The 21021-nt window shown below is 35.9% G+C and overlaps 1 protein-coding gene across 2 annotated transcripts in view; it reads right to left on the minus strand.

Annotated features, from left to right (window-relative positions):
* The window catches only part of LOC115439037 (uncharacterized), a 38171-nt gene extending 17429 nt beyond the window's left edge, over window positions 1-20742 (minus strand). Inside the window, exons 1-14 of one of the 2 annotated variants that reach the window (XM_030162935.1) lie at window positions 20457-20742; window positions 16436-16508; window positions 16288-16353; window positions 14452-14508; window positions 14308-14379; window positions 11232-11288; window positions 11088-11159; window positions 9651-9710; window positions 9501-9560; window positions 6100-6159; window positions 5930-6001; window positions 5783-5845; window positions 2629-2706; window positions 753-812 (exon numbers count right to left, since the gene is read on the minus strand). In XM_030162935.1, the coding sequence (XP_030018795.1) occupies window positions 753-812; window positions 2629-2706; window positions 5783-5845; window positions 5930-6001; window positions 6100-6159; window positions 9501-9560; window positions 9651-9710; window positions 11088-11159; window positions 11232-11288; window positions 14308-14379; window positions 14452-14508; window positions 16288-16353; window positions 16436-16507 (849 nt within the window). In that variant the 5' untranslated portion in view covers window position 16508; window positions 20457-20742. The remainder of the gene's footprint in view (window positions 1-752; window positions 813-2628; window positions 2707-5782; window positions 5846-5929; window positions 6002-6099; window positions 6160-9500; window positions 9561-9650; window positions 9711-11087; window positions 11160-11231; window positions 11289-14307; window positions 14380-14451; window positions 14509-16287; window positions 16354-16435; window positions 16509-20456) is intronic. The other variant, XM_030162936.1, reaches the window with a different exon arrangement.
* Between the last annotated feature and the right edge of the window lie 279 nt (window positions 20743-21021).

Raw genomic sequence — 21021 nt, forward strand, 5'->3', positions numbered from 1 at the left:
GTGATGCACATGTATAAATGATAAACTGAGGTGTAATATTGTTAAAATTACACTTATTTTTCTTAAGAATTTTCAGGCTCATATTTGTTTATGTTATGTTCAAGTACGGTTCGTAGGCGTTAACATTTTAATTACATAATTTTACTTTTTTCACTCAAAAACAAAGAGAAAACTTTGGAGTTGATATTATTTCTAAGTTCTTATCCTATTATTTACATTATTTTACTGGTCCAGCCCACTTTCTTTCATATTAGGCTGAATGTGGCCCCTGAACTAAAATGAGTTTGACACCCCTGCCTTAAAAGAACAACACATAGAGCATTTACAACAATAATTCCTATTCTATACTATATACTGTCACTAATTTGTCATTTCTTCCATCAATTGCCATAATACTGTGGTAGCAAAATGCACAAAAGAATGCACTGAAGTATACACCATATATCACCACAGTACTGTGGCAACAAGAGGATAATGAGTTCATGGAACAGTATCCATGATTGGTTCTAGTGCAAATGCTAACATTTGATTGGTTCTGTGGCAACAGACAAACCCATAATCCGTGCCATAGTACTACGGCAGTGGCCATCGGCTAAAAATAAATAATTAAATAAAAAAATTGTGCAGCGGGTTAAACTTCCTTTTCAATGACAGAGTCATCAGAAAAACCCAACAACAATGCATCATAGAAACAGCTACTAATAGACCGTAACAGAGTGTAAAATGCCGTTGGTGGGGTGTGTTGACTGTACCTGAGTGGAAGACTTAAACGGGTTCACTTTCTGTATCATCCCTTTAAACATTCCCGGGTTCTAAAATACAAATAAACATAAAGATATAAAACCAATATGCGCATTTCATTATAAGTGATATTTATAAAACAAAAAATGGACAGTATTTGCCAAAGAAAATAAATTGTACTACATGATAACACAATTCATGCTCTATAACAACAGTGTGTGGTGATCTACAATATGGACGACAGTATGAGTAAAAAGCCATTTACTGCTGTTTATGCTTTAGTTGTGAAGAAGTTCTTTTTTCAGATGTGGTTTTGTTGAGTGAGTCTACAGATGATCACCGGGGTTTGGAGTTTGAATAAAATAGCCTCTGATCATTTCCACACACTTCACAGGGTTTATCAGCCAAATTAAAATCACATTTTACGGTTTGTTGGCTGACGTCAATGGTGAAAGGGTGTGTAGTAAAAGAATAAATAAAAATATGTAAAGTATGCTTCTTCTCTGAACAGTTGCACATTAAAATTGAGCTTAATTGAGCTGTGAAACTCTTACATGCACCAAGAAGCCAATCAAACCCTCACCTACCATGTGCATCAAGAAAAAAAAAAAAAAAAACAGGCTTGACAGCTCATTCTCTCTAACATGTCCATGCATTTATTTTGTTTTCTTTAGCTGGTGTTTCTTAATTTCACTTTTAGCACCTCTCTGCACAAAATACCTCCTTTTACACCTGTAGGATGTCCAGTTTTGGGGTTTGTATTCGCTTCAATGTACTCACATTCTGTTCAGTTAATTACAGTCAGGTCTCAAAATGGAGGCGCTACATATAAAATGGTTCTAATGCTTAACGGTTGATATAACATTTTTGTAAAAGCCCTTGAATTAAAGCTGAAAGTCCACATTTCGACTGCATCCTGACCGTTTCACTTCAGATCCACTGTGGTGCTGAACAGAGGAGAAATTAGAATGTTTGTCACCGTCCAAATACTGAGCAGAGTCAGTACAAACTTAAACCTTTACACTTTTGAAACTTTGTTGCCATCTACTGGCAACATAGGGAATAGATCATACTGTGTATTTGGAAAATAATATATGGACATAAGTATTGGGACACGTTGAATTCAGGTATTCTTTTCTAACAGGGGTCTGGGATACAAATTGTTTTTTTGTTTTTTTGTTTTTTTTAATCCCTGACTATGATTTTAAATGTTCTACCTCTAAATTTGTAAAATATTTTTGTGTGCTCTGACCGTAAACAATAATTTTGTACCACAACCAACCATCTACTTTCTTCATAAAATCTCCCATAAACGTTAAGGAAATGTTGATGTTTATAAACTATATGAACAATAAAATTGGGACACATCATGGTTATAACTGTAAGATGTCCTGTTCATGATAATCTAACATATAAATATTAATATTTCCTTAAAGTTAAAGGTTTTTAAAATCATAGTCATGGATAAAAAAAAGAAAGAGAAAAAACATACAAAAAGAAATCAATGTAGAGAGAAATTAAGTAAAAACCATCTCTGAGGCATTTTGGAAGCAAAGATAGCAATTTAAACCAAACTAATCAATGCAACGCAATGATATTCATCACAATATAAAACTCTATTATGACATTTGTATTGTTTTGTGTCCCAGACCCCTGTTAGAAAACAAACACCTGAATTTAATGTTTCCCAGTACTTTTGTATATATAGTGTATACTGAAAACTCTCTCACATATGACCTTCACTATTACAAGTATTAAGCTTCCATTTCTGCTACAAATACCAGAAGTCTTCTGTTTAATTACAGAATTCTCTGTTCATAACTGACTCTATTCTTTCCATTCTGCGTTTGAACACGTTGAACATGTTACTTTTGTTCATAGATCAACCTGTTTCTCTTGCAAGTTGTTGTTGTCTGCTAAGCTTCCATCGCTGGTGGAGAGGTCACTGTGTAGAGACTGGGTGTCCTGTGGAGAAAGCAGAGAGAATACAAGTCAAAAACACACACACACTTGGATGATGCCTTATGATGGTATGATTTAACCCTTTATCGAGAAAAGTGACTATTTTTGGTCATTTTAGCATGCATTACAAGACAGTGACAGCAACAGTTAGGAAATGGTGGTGAATTTAACAAAGCTAGGCCCGATTTCAGTTCCATGACATGCTTTTAATATGAAAGAGCCATAGGAAGTGTTGAGTTTGCATTAAAACAACAACTTTAATAATGCGATGGGGGAGGATCTAAAGGCTTTATGATTGAGTAATACAAGAATTTATGGAAGGATCTTGACATTATATTGTTGTATTGTCACTAAATCTGGTTGTTTCCATATATTTTGGAGGCTCTGGTGTAAAATGTCCAAAATACCCAAAAGAAAACCCTAATTTAACCCCTTTCTGGATACACTCACTTAAAAAATGCACCTATCAAGTTGGGGAAGTGTGTGAAAGTCATTCATTGCTAACTATGAATTCCTTTAGGGTCAGGTAGAATACATTTAGAGCTGTGGTTTGCATTTGCTGTGAATGAGTTACAATAGAGCCATTGTGCATAACTTGTACAGTAACAAAAATGTGTGTTTGTGTGTGTGCTGTGTGGATTCTGTTGAAAGACGCAGTTTTTGGAAGTTATTTCCTTATCGAATGTCCTTATTGTTAACCCTTTATCAGGCAAGTGACTCTTTTTGGTAATTTCTGCACACATTACAAGACAGTGATAGCAACAGTAGGGAAATGTTGGTAAATTTAACAAAGCTAGGCTTGATTTCAGGTCCATGACATCCTTTTAATTTGAAAGAGCTGTAGGAAGTTTTGAGTTTGCATTAAAACAATAACTTTAATAAGGTGATGGGTGATTATCTAAAGTCTTTATGACAGAGTAATACAGTAATTTATGGAAGGATCTTGACATTATATTGTTGTATTGTCACTAAATCTGGTTGTTTCCATATATTCTGGAGGCCCTGGTGTAAAATGTCCAAAATACCACCCAAAAAAAACCCTAATTTAACCCTTTTCTGGGTACACTCACTTAAAAAATGTACCTATCAAGTTGGGGAAGTGTGTGAAAGTCATTCATTGATAACTATGAATTCCTTTAGGGTCAGGTAGAATACATTTAGAGCTCTGGTTTGCGTTTGCTGTGAATTAGTTACAATAGAGCCATTGTGCATAACTTGTACAGTAACAGAAGTGTGTGTTTGTGTGTGCGCTGTGTGGATTCTGTTGAAAGACGCAGTTTTTGGAAGTTATTTCCTTATCGAATGTCCTTATTGTTAACCCTTTATCAGGCAAGTGACTTTTTTTGGTAATTTCTGCACACATTACAAGACAGTGATAGCAACAGTAGGGAAATGAATGGTAAATTTAACAAAACTAAGCTTGATTTCAGGTCCATGACATCCTTTTAATTTGAAAGAGCCGTAGGAAGTTTTGAGTTTGCATTAAAACAATAACTTTAATAAGGTGATGGGTGATTATCTAAAGTCTTTATGACAGAGTAATACAGTAATTTATGGAAGGATCCTGACATTATATTGTTGTATTGTCACTAAATCTGGTTGTTTCCATATATTCTGGAGGCCCTGGTGTAAAATGTCCAAAATACCACCCAAAAAACCCCCTAATTTAACCCTTTTCTGGATACACTCACTTCAAAAAATGCACCTATCAAGTTGGGAAAGTGTGTCAAAGTCATTAATTGATAACTATGAATTCCTTTAGGGTCAGGTAGAATACATTTAGAGCTCTGGTTTGCGTTTGCTGTGAATGAGTTATAATAGAGCCATTGTGCATAACTTGTACAGTAACTGAAGTGTGTGTTTGTGTGTGCGCTGTGTGGATTCTGTTGAAAGCTGTAGTTCTGGAAGTTATGTCCTTATTGATTGTCCTTATTGTTAACCTTTTATCAGGCAAGTGACTCTTTTTGGTAATTTCTGCACACATTCCAAGACAGTAGTTGCTTTTCCATTGACCCCGAAATCGCACAAAAATAACTTGCGCATAAAAATTTACCTAATGGAAAAACGACAATTTCACCAAAAGTCTCATTTTTCGAATAGAAGTTTTTGCGCTGGCAAGAGGTGGTTTTTCCGGCGTAGCCCAAATGGTATATACAATGCAATGGAAAGACCTTTTTTCACAACTAGAATCAGGTGAATTAAAAAAACGGATGTTGACGGATGTTACAACAAGCAAAGAAGAAGAAGAAACATGTCGCGGTATGTGTGGACACACCAGGAAACACAATCATTTTTTCATTTAGTACGAGATAGAGGGGTAATATATAATAATAATGAATATATCTGTAAATCAACACCATATTTACATTCATCGCCATGTTTATGGAATGACTTCTCATGTCATCTCACGATAATAAATAAACAAATCATCGCATTTGTGATTTAATGGAAAAACCGACATTACGCACTTCTGTTTTTTCGACATTTAGTTATTATCGGTAAAGTTTTGCGCAGATGTCCAATGGAAAAGCAACTACTGACAGCAACAGTTCCAGTGAGGACTGTGAGTCAACAATCTCAGGTGCATTGTGGTCTACAGGGTCTGTAAGGTCCACCTCTGCATGAACAGTGAGTGTACCTGCTTTGTTAGGTACCATGAAGTAATGGTACTAATGTAAGGAATGATGTTCAAAGGGAGAATGTGGATGTGGACAGGGGTCTGGATCAGCACTTACGTTGGTCTAATGTTCGAAAAGTGATGTTCTAAAAATGCATGTTCCTTACACCTAACGTGTTTTCTTGTATTTTTTATATTTAGTTCTCGTATTTTTGTTTGTTTTTGCCACTTAGGGTAAGGAACCAAACATGGTAACTTCATTGACCTTGATTTTCTACATAATACATAATAACACTTTTTGTTTTTTTTTCAATTTCACAAAACTAATCAAGTCTTATTATGTCCTCCAATAACACACAAAGGTTGAAATTTTGAATTTCAGTGTATTTCTATGAGTGAATTATAAAGGGTTAACATAAGGAACACCACGCTGCGAACTGTATTCATGATTCCACTTGGTACCTTTGGCTGTGAGGATTTGAAGGGGTTGACTTTCTGCATCATCCCTGCGATCACCCCTGGATTCTACATAGTGAACAATAACACAATAAACAGACCAACTCAAATACAGACGCCTCATAAACAGTTCCTCTGCAGATCATGTTCTACCTGTTTGACCTGTGGTTCTTTTTCACTTTCTCGGGGATCGGCGGTTTCATTTAGAGCGTCGTTCTTCGAGACCTTTACACAACACAGAAGTGGAAGCAGAAACAGCAGGAAGTCATTCTACGTACGTGTGTAATTATTCATCATCGGGCTAAAAAGGACTGAGACGGTACCTGTGTGGAAGACTTGAACGGGTTCACCTTCTGCATCACCCCTTTAAACACACCTGGGTTCTGAAACAAAAACACGTGTGAAATACTTTGACGCGGCTGCAGTGAGTTTTCTTGATACTCTAGTTCAGGGGTGTCAAACATACGGCCCGCGGGCCAAAACCGGCCCTCCAAAGGGTCTGATGTGATAGTCAAGGGTGTCGGCTCAATCCCAATTCAGCCCTTGGCCCCTCCCCCTTACCCCTACCCCTTGGCCCTTGCACTTAGCACTACCCCTTGAAATGGAGCTTCAAGGGTTAGGGGTTGAAACATTCACCTATGAAATGAGACAACCCTTCGAGACCTGTTACGTCATCAGCAGTCATCGATGCTGCTATAAACGTGCTATAGATGCACTATAGATGTGACAACTTTGTTTGTGAAAGTATTCCCCCTGCCATCAGCAGCTGTAACCATCTCTGATGCATGGGCTTTGGGCATATTTTTGTGGCTACCAACCGCAAACTGTAGAAATGCGATCTATAACACATTGAAAAGGAACTAAACGGACGATCAAATGATTAAGTTGTTTACGAAGAAAATATGTACATTTGTGTGTTCCTTTCATCACACTGTTGTACTTTTTTGCTGTGTTTACCTCCGTCTTGCTGATGATTCAAACAGAATTATGGGAGATTTCTCATTCTGAGAAGAAGTGTTGATTCTTATTGTATGCGATCGAATGAGCATTTGATCCTCTTTTGTCTACTCATTTGTCTACTCTGTTCCTTGCACATGGAATATGTTGCTAAAAGAGTGGAAACTGACTGATCTCCTTCAATGCTTTTAAATCCAAACTCAAAGTGCTGGAGAATAACTCAGTGACTTGCACTTGTTTTAAATAGGTTGGCTTGTCCTGTAAATTATTGTATGTTGTAACTGTGTGTTGTATTTCATGCTGCCTCTTGGCCAGGACTCCCTTGGAAAAGAGAGGTTCTTAATCTCAATGGGATCTTTTTTCCTTGTTAAATAAAGGTTAAATAAAAAAATAAAAATTCCCCTCCGTTTGTGGTGTGGTCCTGAAAAATCTGTGTTTTGAGGATCAAACAGCCCTCCTCCTTAGCCCTTCCCCTCTGACTCATCGAGAATCAGGACAGCCCTACCCCTTCACGTGAACATGCAAAATGGAGGGGGAGGGGCAGAGGGAGGGGCCAAGGAGTGAATTGGGATTGGGCCATTGAGTCTTGACAAATTGTTTTGATCATAAAGTTAAATGCTATCTATTTCAGTTCCAGATGCCTGTTACTAAATGTTTTGTGTATTTGTAGATCCACTGCGATCTGTATGTTGTCAAGCACATGCGTCAATGATAAGCTGAGAAATAATACTGTTAAATTGCACCTATTTTTCTTAAGAAATTTCAGGTCATGGATGTTCAGGTTATTCACATTTTTTTGGTGAAAGGATAGTTTGTGAAAATAAACATTTTCACACTGTAATGTGACTTTTTTTTTGCAATAAAACAACATTATTTCTAAATTATGCTAGTATTTTACTGGCCTGGCCCACTTGAGGTCCAATTGGGCTGTATGTGGCCACTGAAGTAAAATGAGTTTGACATCCATGCTCTATTTGACAGAACTGTGACATTCATCTGCACACAGTAACTAAATAAATAAATAAAGTGGTAATACAAAAATTAAAAAAGTAACACTATGACTATCATATAAGTGCATGAAAAAGGTTCATGAAAAGAAAACATTGCAGTAAATTCAAAGATAGATTCTAAAACATATGCCATCATATATACAGCTGTGGGAAAATGTTTTGGGACACCCTTAATCGCTAATATTATCATGAAATATTTGTGGGAAAGTTTTTTTTGTGTGTGTTTTAAAAGGTGTCTGCATCAGACAAACACAAACACATAGAACTGGCTTGTTTTGGTCATTGTTAACAAGAAGAAAAAAACAAACTAAATTCTTGACAGTTTCAACATGCCATGCCCTGGATGTGTTTCATTATCTGCTGAAACATCCTGTTTTGACCTCGATGGAACTGAGCATGTGCAAAAGGGAGCAGGTGGGTTTGGAGAATGGAACAATACTTCAGAGTGATTCTTAATGTAATATATCACAAATGCATGGGGACAGTAAACAAACACTCGGCCTGATCACAATCAAGGTGTACAAGTATATTTGCATCAGTTATTAATCAGTATTGCAAACAGATACCCCAAAACCATTCCCAAAACGTTTCTTTGGCCATCTTATTACTAGATCTTGCAATCCTCCAAATTTGAAGAAAATTGGATAAAAACTGATAAAATGGCAACCCAATGAGCATGAAAACATGTGCACAATTTTATGGTAATAAGAGAGCAAAATTATTGTACATAATGTTTTGTAACACAATAAATAATTCCTACTCAACTCCTGTGTGTTTTTTATTACAAAATACACACATCACATTGCTTTTCATTTATTGATCATTTTTGTTGAACAGCTGTTTGATTATCAATTCTTATTTTCAGTATTAAGACAATCAACCATTTTGTTCTGAAAACCCTTCTTTTACAGCCCTTTAATTGTAATAATAGAATGGGAACCTGTTATTTCAGTATTATTATGACTAAATATGCACAACTAGACAGATTTTGGTATGCTCCCTGGCTGCAGAAAATTTGGTAACAATGTGGCAAACAGATGTTTACCGCATGTTTTCAATGGCACGTTGTTCACCAAAATTCACGTAGTGTCCGTACACCAATATACTTCCATCAATAATATGGCGTATATGCCTTATAGATATATTGTTATAACTTGTTCACAAATGTTTATTTCCTCCTGTACCAGGAAGACTTAGTTACAGATCTAACAGAGATGAGACCATGTGGTAAGCCAGATTTCCATTCCAGTCTTGTAGATTCTGTACATCAAGTAGTGTCCGTACACCATATCGAAATATGTAGGTCTAATTTTATTGTTTCTGTCAATATATGGAATTTTTCAGCACGCATGCTTTGGACACGACATCTATGCAATAAACAACACATGATTATCCTGAGTGCTGAAATATTTGTATATCTTTGTAGGCATTAAATATGGAGGCTATTAGGCTGGAGTGTCCGTACACTGATTAATTTCTGATTTGACAGGGGTACAAGCCTGCGAAATTTTTAGTAAACACCATAATACAAAAATATTGTGGACTTTAAAAGAGAAATATCAGACAAATAAAATGGCCTGTCTGATTTTTTGATAGAGCATTATTATTTTTTATCTATATGTGCACCCTTTCTGGTACCCTTGGTTGTGATCAGGCCGACTGTAAGTGCACTGTCTGCAGGTCCATAGTCTGATCATCTTTACATTAAATCCACTTCTCTACCCTGGTCGTGGTTAAGTGTCGGGTGTTTGTCCAACCTGATTAGAGTCGGTAACTGTCGCTGGTTCCAGTGACTCGGAGGACTGAGCCTTAGACACCTGCGTGACAGAACCCAGCAGAGTGGTGACGGTAGTTACTTTCATCTAACAATAGCTCTTTGTGTGTTACGCCGACAACACGCTGGTTACCTGGGAGGTAGACTTGAATGGGTTGACCTTCTGAATAACCCCTCTCAGCGCACCGGGGTTCTGAAATATGACAAATATATCAAGTTTCAACCTTTCAGTCTTCTGCTTCCTTTGTTAACCATGATTAGTTCATTAAAGCAAAACACAACCAGGACACACGATGAATTGTTATTGTTCACCCATATGATTATAAAAACACCCATACTATAACCTGCGTAACACCTACAGGTTATAGTATGTACAACGGTGTATTAGGGCCACATAAAAATAAAAAAAAAGCTTGTCACTATGAGAATAAAGTAGTTGTATTTTGAGAATAAAGTCATTATTTAATGAGAATAAAGTCATAGTTTTAAAAAAAGTCATTATTTTACGAGAATAAAGTCGTTATATTTCAAGAGTAAAGTCTTTATTTAATGAGAATAAAGTCATATGACTTTTAATGCTTTTTAATGACACACAGAAACCCTGTGTTAGTGACATTTCAGATATGAATCCTCTTGTTTTTTTTTTTTTTACATGTTCCAGGTGGTTATTAGTTTTACTTGCATCACCACTGATTATCCATGTTCTGAGTGTGATAACATTTTAATTGTATTTATTAGGTTTTCTGTTGTTTCCAGAATCAGCTGTTTTTTTTTAATCATTATATTTCATGTCCTCTTCATTGCATTACAAACACATCCTTAACTTCACAATATTCCAAGATTAAATAAAGGTTATACAGAATATTTGCTCTTTATCCAAATAAAAATTCCAGACTTTTTCAAAACTGCTGTTTTTTCCCCAGACCTTGACTTTATATACTTTTATACATGTGTTCCTACTTTTTTGGTTGAGATTGTACCTGTTGTATGTAGTAGAAAAGTTAATTTTAATAAATGTATGCATGAATGAATGCATAATTCTTGGTAAATTATATTTTGCTGACAGAAATGTTTTCAAAACATATGAAAATCACAAAACTGCATGGATATCACACAAACAAGTGTCACTAGAATCATTCCAGTACCAACCAGTTAGAGAAATTATATCAAGTGTTTTATATATCTTACAACATTATGTACCTTTCACCATAAATTCAACTATGACAGAAACTTTTTTCCACACTATATTAGACTTTGACGCAAAATTCCAGACTTTTCAAGGTCTGGAAAACAGCGTTTCAAAATTCCATAATTTTTAAGAATTTCAAGACCTGTGCAAGCACCCTGATATATATATATATATATATATATATATATATATATATATATATATATATATATATATATATATATATATATATATATATACACATACATACACACAGGAAAATGAATAGCCATGAATATTGTAAATAACTGTGACATTTCAGATATGAATCCTCTTGGTTTCTTTGACATGTTTCCAGGTGGTGTGTTGTCACATGGTTGTGTATGTTGGAGTTCTTCTCACCTGTGTGGATGCTGGAGCTGCCTCCTGCTCTAAAGACTCCGAAGACGAGGCTTTGGCGACGGCGGCCGGAGTCTGAACACAGAAGGACACTTTAACACACTCCTTTTACACACACTCCTTCATATCAACAGGTGGTGTTTTTACCTGGGATGAAGACTTGAAGGGGTTGACCTTCTGCATCACTCCCATCACCCCCGTCCTCTGGGTTTCAGGCAGAAAAACACATGTTTAAACATACACTATGTGGCCAAAAGTACGTGGACACGTTGAATTCAGGTGATTCTTTTCTAACAGGGGTGTGGGATACAAAACAATAATAATAAATGTCATAATATAGTTTTATACTGGGATAAATACCATTTCACTGGTTAGTTTGGTTTAAATTGGTATGTTAGCCTCCAAAATGCCTTAGAAATGGTTTTTACTTAATTTCTCTCAACACTGCTTTTGTTTTGTTTTTTATCCATCATCCCCGTCTTCTGGGTTTCAGGCAGAAAAACACATGTTAAACCCACATCTGGTTCATTTTGATCACATTAATTTTCCTGATGTTAAGATGACATCACCTGTGTGCCAAAACCGGCCCGCCAAAGGTTCCAATCTGGCCCGCAGGATGAATTTACAAAGTGCAAAAATGCAAAAATTACCCTGAAGATATTAACAGTCAAGGGTATCAAACTCAAAAATAATAGCATAATAACCTAGAAATAATGACTCCAAATTTTCTTCTTGGTTTAATGTGAGAAAAATAATATGACATTATGTCTATAAATAATGGCAACACCAATTTATTGCAAAGAACATTAAATTCTGATATCCTTTAACGATAAAATATCAATAACCTGAACAAATATGAACAACCTGAAATGTCTAAAGAAAAATAAGTGCAATTTTAACATTATTCTGCCTGTTTTGTGCCTTGGTAGATCTGATCTGTAATGCACATGTATAAATCATAAGTTCAGACATAATATTGATAAAATTGTACTTGTTTTTCTTCAGAAATTTCAGTTTTTTTCAGGTTATTCATATCTTTTTTTGTTTTGGATAGTGTGTAAAATGAAAGTAGTTTCATCATTTAATGTTTTTTTTTTTTTCACTAAAAAAATTTGGAGTTGTCATTATTTATAGGTGATTATGCTATTATTTTACTGGTCTAGCCCACTAGAGATCAAATTGGGCTGAATGTGGCCCCTGAAAGAAAATGAGTTTGACACCCCTGCTTTAGGGTGTGGTAGAGGCAAAGTTGGACCTTTGTCTCTTTATGTAAACAAATTATACCAAATGATTCACTAAAATAATTACATCCTAATAACTACTGTTACTAGAAAAGAAAAATGACAGCTACATGTAAACTGTGATAAAATAAATGACCAAAACCACCCTAGGGATAAAAGTGAAGCTCAAAATCTTTCTGCATTTTCCAGATTTGTAGCTGAACAGGAGCTTTAACATCATATTCCAAACATCATTTGTATGCACTGCAATTAAAGATCATTAAGAAAACATATTTGTACCGACTGTATTTTGGCATTAAATCACTGTTGGTGTCATTTGTCTGCAGGCCTGTAATGACCTTTAAACGTGATTTGGCAATTACTGTCATACAAAGAACATTGGTTAGAACTTCATATGCTTAATGGAGAATGAATCTAGTGATTGATGAAGTTAGATCATCCACATAGACTTTATGATAAAGGTGAGACAGAGACACATAGCATTACTTATATTTCTGGCTTCTATTGTTCATAAAAACTCAACATGGAAGATATAACACAATTAAAATAGAGCAAACCTTTACTGAAATATTCAACTGCGGATCAAAATATAAATAACTAAAAAGTTGTATATTGGATTTTTTTTTCTCTTTTGTTATTTTTACTATAATTTTTATTTTATTTAAACTTGGGTTTTTTTGCACAATCGGGGCCTGTCGCAGCTCCCATTTCACTGTCACTGTCTTTGTCAGTGTCACGTGACAAATAAAGAGTCTATTCTATTCTATTGCTAATTCTCCATTGAATTCATAGCAGAAAAAGACTGAGATGCAACAAGATGTCATTAAAAAGCATCAGTCTGACAAAGGTACATTATGTGGAAAATGATCAAATTTGTTATATCTATTTTTTCCACCCAGTTTTTATTACAGTTTTGATTATGGTGACATTCTGTACATGGATACTTCAGCTGCAACACTTAATATACTGTTTATCACAGTTTTATGATTTATTACTGGTGATAACTACAGAATTCACCACTGGAATTTATTTATTTATAAAGCATGCATTGCTCTTTTACCTCTGTATCCCTGTGTTACTATATTTGAATACGGGCACCCATAAAACCCACTTAAAGTATTTTCTTGTGTTGCGAGTACCACTTGTTTTCATTGATCAGGAAAAATCTACTTTTACTTATGGAACAACATGCAGGAAAAGCTGAAGATGGCATCATTTGTATCCTTAGGGCTATTCACACTTTTAATTTTTAATTTTATTACATTTTCTATAATAAAATAATAATTGGTTGTGTTTTAGCTCATTCTTTATTAGTTTTACTTGCATCAGTACCGATTATCCATGTTCTGAATGCGATAACATTTTAATTGTATTTATTAGGTTTTCTGTTGTTTCCAGAATCAGCTGTTTTTTTATTATCATTATATTTCATGTCCTCTTCATTGCATTACAAACACGTCCTTAACTTCAGTATATTCCAAGATTAAATAAAGGTTATACAGGATGTTTGCTCTTTCTCCAAATAAAAATTACAGACTTTTTCAAAACTGCTATTTTTTTCCCCAGACCTTGACTTTATATACTTTTATACTTGTGTTCCTACTGTTTTGGTTCAGATTCTACCTATTGTGTGTAGTTGAAAAGTTAATTTTGATTAATGTATGAGTGAATGAATGCATAATTTGCAGTAAATTATGTTTTGCTGACAAAAATGTTTTCAAAACATATGAAAATCAAAAAACTGCATGGATATCACACAAACAAGTGTCACTAGAATCATTCCAGTACCGACTGGTTAGTGAAATCATATTAAGTTGTTTTATATGTTTTCCTCATGTATTTAATATCTTACAACATTCTGTGCCTTAGTCATGAATATTGTAAATAACTGTGACATTTCAGATATGAATCCTCTTGGTTTCTTTGACATGTTTCCAGGTGGTGTGTTGTCACATGGTTGTGTATGTTGGAGTTCTTCTCACCTGTGTGGATGCTGGAGCTGCCTCCTGCTCTAAAGACTCCGAAGACGAGGCTTTGGCGACGGCGGCCGGAGTCTGAACACAGAAGGACACTTTAACACACTCCTTTTACACACACTCCTTCATATCAACAGGTGGTGTTTTTACCTGGGATGAAGACTTGAAGGGGTTGACCTTCTGCATCACTCCCATCACCCCTGTCCTCTGGGTTTCAGGCAGAAAAACACATGTTAAACATACACTATATGGTCAAAAGTACGTGGACACGTTGAATTCAGGTGTTTCTTTTCTAACAGGGGTGTGGGATACAAAACAATATAGTTTTATACTGGGATAAACATCATTGTATTGGTTAGTTTGGTTTAAATTGTTATCTTTGCTTCCAAAATGCCTCAGAGATGGTTTTTACTTAATTTCTCTCAACACTGATTTTGTTTTTTTGTGGGGTTTTTTTTATCCATGACTGTGATTGTAAATGTTCTACATCTAAATTTCTAAAATATTTTTCATGCTATGACTGTAAATGATAGTTTTCTACCACAACTAACCATCTACTGTCTTCAAATCTCACTGAGGAAGAAAAATCTCCCATTAAACTTTAAGGAAATATTGATGTTTACTTCTCAAATCAGCATGAGCAGGACATCTTACAGCTGTAGTTATGATGTGTCCCAATACTTTTGTCCATATAGTGCATGTCTGGTTCATTTTGATTACATTATTTTTGCTCATGAGCACAGTGATGATCCATGTTTGGCAAAGAAGAATACGAGCAGATGTTTTAGTGGGATGCAAGGGAAATGTCTTACAGTGAGAGACAAGTTATTATTTAATCCCCATTTAATTACATTTTATCAGTTATACATTAAAAAGGTGTATTTAGTGTGAAACAGCTCACTAGACTGCATCTATGGTGTCATGTGTTACACGTCTAAAACATCAAAACACCGGTACGTCAGTGTATTTTCACCATGTTTACTGAGAACGTGTAAAAAAAACAGAAATGAAAGTCACTATAAGTCTGGTTACTTTCAGACTCTGAACAGATTGTGGGGAAGCAAATGACATCACTTGTGCAACTTTTGGTTGTATAGTGTTTACAATAACATATTTCCACAGTCTGATATTTCAACAAATTTCTACCAAACTGGGACGCGACATGTTAAGTTTCTGTGTAAAATGGCAAATATAGTGTAACTAATGGCGTGATTCAAATATTGAATATTTTGCGCATTTTCACAGACATGAAGTCCTTTTCTGACACTAAAAATGTGGACATAAAGACAAACTGATACATAACATTGTTTTTTTGAGTCTCAAGCTTAAAAACATTTAATAAAGCCCAAGAAATATGGTTTATTTTGAAGCCCTAATTGTTGATTATCATTTTGAATCGATTAATTGATTAGTTATTTAGCCAATAAAATGTCAGATATTGGGCTAAATGTTTCCAAAACTTTAACGAGACATTCAGATGTTATAGATTTCTCAGTTTAATTGCATTTAAGCATCTTTAAGTACCTAGAACAGCACTATATAAAACCAATGTATTATTATTATTATTATTATTATTATTATTATTATTATTATTATTACAGGCGGGGAAAGAAAATCATGAAAATATTGTAATTTAAGAAGCTGAATTACTACATTTGCTTTGTCTCTGTACAAGTGGCTGTAACCTCCTCTTTCCTTGTCTGTTCAAAGCTGCAGACGATGCAACTGCAGCTTCAACATGATCCAAATGTAGTGATTTTCATCTCTTTATTTACTTTTTACTTTGCTCATGAAGATGAAGGTAACATGCTAGGAGGCAGCAGCCATTTTGGTTTTGGCAACATATATCATGTGTGTAAAAATTCCTTGTTTCGGATCAAGTGCATTTTCTAGGTTGCAGGTGCACAGGGATGTTAGGTCCCACGGGGTGCGACTGTGCATTTCTATAGCAACACAATGTAACTGTGTGTGTGTTTGGAAATTCACCTGCGAGGCTGAGGTCGCTCCTCCATCCTGTCTGTTTAACTTGTGTGTGATAGGATTATCCAAATCCTGGTGATGAAAGAAGAGTCAATAAATAGCAGAAACACATGATGGTAAACAAACCTTGGAAACCACATTGTGTTGTCTGTACCTCCTGGGTGGGTCTTGGTGGGACCACTGGAGCGGCGGCCTTTTCGCTTTTATCTTTCCTGAACATGTTCATACTGGAAAATGTGGCGTTAATATGAGCATATGATGAAGAAAAACAACAGGGAAACAAACACACAGGCTCTTTTTTTGTGTGTGTGTGCACAGGTACAATAGTGTTTCTGGCATTGGCTCCCACTGTTCCTGTTCTGTTGGCCCCACACAGCAAATTCCACTCACTGTGTACAACTGGTGAACCTGAAAAATCTAAATGGAATGACATGAGCACTTTAACACTCATCCTATATTTAAAGGGGTCATATTTTGCTGAATCCACTTTTATTAGTCTTTGGTTTATTTGTGTATTTGGGCCATAATAGTTCATAAAGTTTGAATTTGAACCCTCCAGGTGCTGCAAAGCTACTTTTATATTCACTTTGGCAAAAATCGAGTGGATTTCTACAACCTGTTTTAATTCCTGCTTAATTTCTTACGTCTATAACTAGTTACATCACAACATTTGCACATATAAGGTGACGACTTCCGACAAACATTTCTCAGATTTCTCAAAATTGTTTATCAGCAGCAGTGGTTGTAGTCCATACTGAAAATATGTCCAAACTTCGAGCTGATTACCTAAAATGTTCAGTTGTTGGTTGAATGGGACAGAGCAGCGCAGCCAACAAACTGGAGGGGGTGAGGCATAAAGTGGCTCATTTGCATTTAAAGGGCCAGCGCTCAAAATGACCTTTCAGAAATAGGGTTGGAGATTATGGGATAAGATTTAAGACAAAAAGAAGCTGAACATGTGGAAGAGATTTGTATCTGTAAAAAACATTTGTAGCTGAAGAAAAGTTTTGAACACATGTTAAAAAAATGTGGTTGTAAAAATAATTTGTGCAAGTGTAGACCATATTTGCATCATTGGGAATGTTTTGTTCACATGTATAACTAAATCTGATGGAGGCACAACTCTGCCACCCTCAGGTGCAACGCTGAAGTTACGGGTTACAAAAGTGAAGTTACGGATCACCAAATCCAAATTACGAATTACAAATTTTGGCCTTGTTCTGATGTCCGAGCGAATAACCAATCAAAAATCATCAAGCTACTTAACTTACCTGGGTAGACTCTCTCCAATCCATCCTCTTCTCCATCCAAAGTAGCCTACTTGTCAGATTGACTGACTGTCCCATCCCGCTCAGAGGTCCTGTAGTAGTGCCGCCAAGTTTATATTTGATATTCAAATTTGTGCAGGAAATTTGCCGCTACTGTTTGATTGGCTGGAAATTTGCATATAGGTGGGGTAATGTTGATCGGCAGGTCAGTGAATAACGCTCTGATTGGTTATTCGCTTGGACATCAGAACAAGGCCAAAATTCATAATTCGTAATTTGTATTTGGTAATCCGTAACTTGAGTTTTGTAACCCGTAACTGAGGGTGGCAGAGTTGTGCCTCTATCAGATTTAGTTGATACATGTGAACAAAACATTCCCAACAATACAAATATGGTCTACACTTGCACAAATTATTTTTACAAGCTCATTTTTTTTTGTATGCGTGTTCAAAACTTTTCTTCAGCTACAAATCTTTATTACAGATACAAATCTCTTCCACAAGTTCAACCTCTTTTTGGCTTTTTTTTTTGGCTTAAATCTAATACCATAGACAGGGCTCGTGACTGCGACTGAATTACGGTCGCATGCGCCTGAGAATTTCGGTAGTGCGACTGTTTTTGAGATTACGATCGCACGGTGCGCCAATAAAAAAATGAGCGAAAATTAATACGTGCGCCTAGAATAATGGCTGCAGAAGTAACTCGTCAGCTGAAAATAAACAAGCTCCACGCCCCGCTGACTGAAGCGGAAAATCTAGTCCCCGCCCCCTCGCGTGCGCATCTCTGCGGATGGTCCAACACTGCATGACTTCGATGCACTGCCAGCGGTCAGGAAGTACCTACACTCTGGCACCAGGTCAAGGAGGCCTGACTTCAGGCGTCGTGGTGCAGACCACAGTGACTAAGGGGCACCAGGTCAAGGAGACTTGACTTCAGGCGTGGTGTAGACCACAGTGACTAAGGGCCTTTAGGCCATGAAATAAAAAAGTTGGTTGTTGCAAATAATGGTGTGATTCGTCTTTCTTCTCCAAGAACCAACTAAAGTATATACCACACATTGACAATTGTTTTGCACCTGTGTCAATGTAAGCTTTTTCTTTCATACTCTATTCAAATACTTTATTCTAGGTTGTTAACATTGCTTAAATACATATAGGAATATTACTTGGTATGGCCAAGAGTTTTGCTTGTTCTCCAAATTTTTTATATAACAGTGGTGCGCCTAGATTTTAGCCTGTGCGCCTAACTTTTTAGGGTTAGGAGCACAGTGCTCCTAGGTCAAAAAGTTAATTTTGAGCCCTGATAGAAGATGGACCTATGGAATTGAATTAATGAAGAATTCAGACCCAAGCATAGCATTTACAGTTTATGTAGACCACAGGGAAATGTATAAATGCATAATTCCATTTAAAAAAGCAAAATGTCACTCCTTTAACAAAGAAGGGCAATTAAAATAACTTCTGTGGGGGAAAAAAAAAACTTTCAGGGCTACAACTGAGTATTTTCATTGTCAATGGAGCTGCACAGTTTTTAGAAATAGTCTTATGATGATTAATGTGGGGAATAATGCACTCAGTACTCATTCAGCACAAATAAAAAACCTGCAAAAAGGACTAGACCTTTAAGGCTCTTTTCAGTTATACAACAGCACAAGCTGATATTCTGATCGCCTGCCTTTCCCAAATTTAGGGTCAGGACCCAACATAGGCCCAAGAGTGGTCTCCATTACTTCAAAAAACAATAATATAGTATGTCAACTAATTTCCTGAATCAAGTGTCAGATATACAAAACACAGCAAGGTGAATATTATGCAAGAGAGGTGTTGACAAAAACAATATGAAAGGTGTAACAAGACACTTTCTGACATTGTTTTGACAATGGAAGTGACACTAAAAATGTGGACATTACAGCAAATAGAGAAAACATTATTTTTTGGGGTCTCAAGCTTAAAAATTGTTTATTGAGCAGCCATAATTATCCATTTGGAGTAATCCATTAGCTATTTTGTCAAAACATGGGGACAAATGTTTCCTAAAGCTTATGAAGATGTCCACAAACAGTAGAAATTAGGAAAATATCTTAATTTAACAAACTGAATTAATACATTTTTGGGGAGTGGAAGGGTCATAAAGCATTGACCAAATATTGTTGATTAATTACTGACATTTATTAAATGAATAAGTAATGTAATCACATTATGTTGAGTATGTACTTTTCTTTAGTAAATATTTTATCTTAAAATCCTTTCATCGCTGTCATATTTAGGTAGTATTTTTGCAGATTAATATGAACTCTATAAATGGATCCATCCAGAATGAGGTGCTGTGGATTGTAGTATTTATGCATAAACACTGAAACAGAACAATGATAGCAGGTCATTAGGGAATATATTGTTTACCAAAGATGTGAACATTTGTGGGAAGAGAATTGGTACTTTAAAGAAATGACAAAAAAACTACCTAAAGTAATAAGTATAATACTTAAAAAAGTCAAGTAGGATTAAGTTTAACAGAGATTTGAGCTTTTTGTTTGTAACAGATACAGAACATGATGACCTATTTGCTACCATTCAGTGTCATTTGAGTCAGTTCTTTAGAAAAGTAACAAAGAAATGATGAGGGAGTTGTTTTTTTACGGAAGTAGATTTAGCCGAATTATAGAATAAGTCCCGGTGAGTGGAAATCCACCATAACAATAGCCCTGTTCGACATGTGACTCATTATATAAACAGAACAGGATTAAAATGGTCCAACTGTGGACCAGGTTTGGCAGGAAGTCAAAGGGACGTCAAAGTGACGTCACAGTTTTGTGTCAAACATCATTGTACATTGTTTGAGGTTCTGTCAGAGGAATGTCTGAGAACACAAACCACCACCAACAGTACATTAAACCGGTATGGGGCTTACCTGGACACAGGTGAGTCACAGTAAACAAACGATGGAAGAAAAAAAAAAAACCCAGCGTAACAGAGCAACAGGAAAGTTGAACGGCTGTACACTTCAGTCCTTCACCTCCCCTTCAGCCAAACTGACAAACTGGTTTGGCCAAAACCGAGGCGGACCCAAGCGGGCTAAGGTTACAGAGGTAGTCCGACTCTGATTTCACGGAAAGGTGGGGGTTTTTATGGCGTTCACCGAGTGGTAACACACTACGAGTTCACAGGTGTTTAGAAAAAGAACGAAACATCAACATCAGATTCACCTGACACACGAGAGCACCCGCAGGTGGGCGTGGCCTCTCTGAAGGTCACGTGTCTCAGGGTAGTTCCGGATGTTGTAAAAAATGTAGGAAAATTCTACATTTAAACGTTTTAGACACTTATATCCTTTTGAGAGCCAGAAGTGCATTTCTATCATCTGTAGGGGACAGTTTCACAGCTTTACTTAAAAAAAAAAAAAAAAAAAAAAAAAAAAAAAGACATTCCATTAAGAAAAAATTACTTGAAAAAACTGTTGCATTATGCTCTTGTCA

Source organism: Sphaeramia orbicularis, chromosome 18, assembly GCF_902148855.1.
Source record: "Sphaeramia orbicularis chromosome 18, fSphaOr1.1, whole genome shotgun sequence".
NCBI lineage: Eukaryota > Metazoa > Chordata > Actinopteri > Kurtiformes > Apogonidae > Sphaeramia > Sphaeramia orbicularis.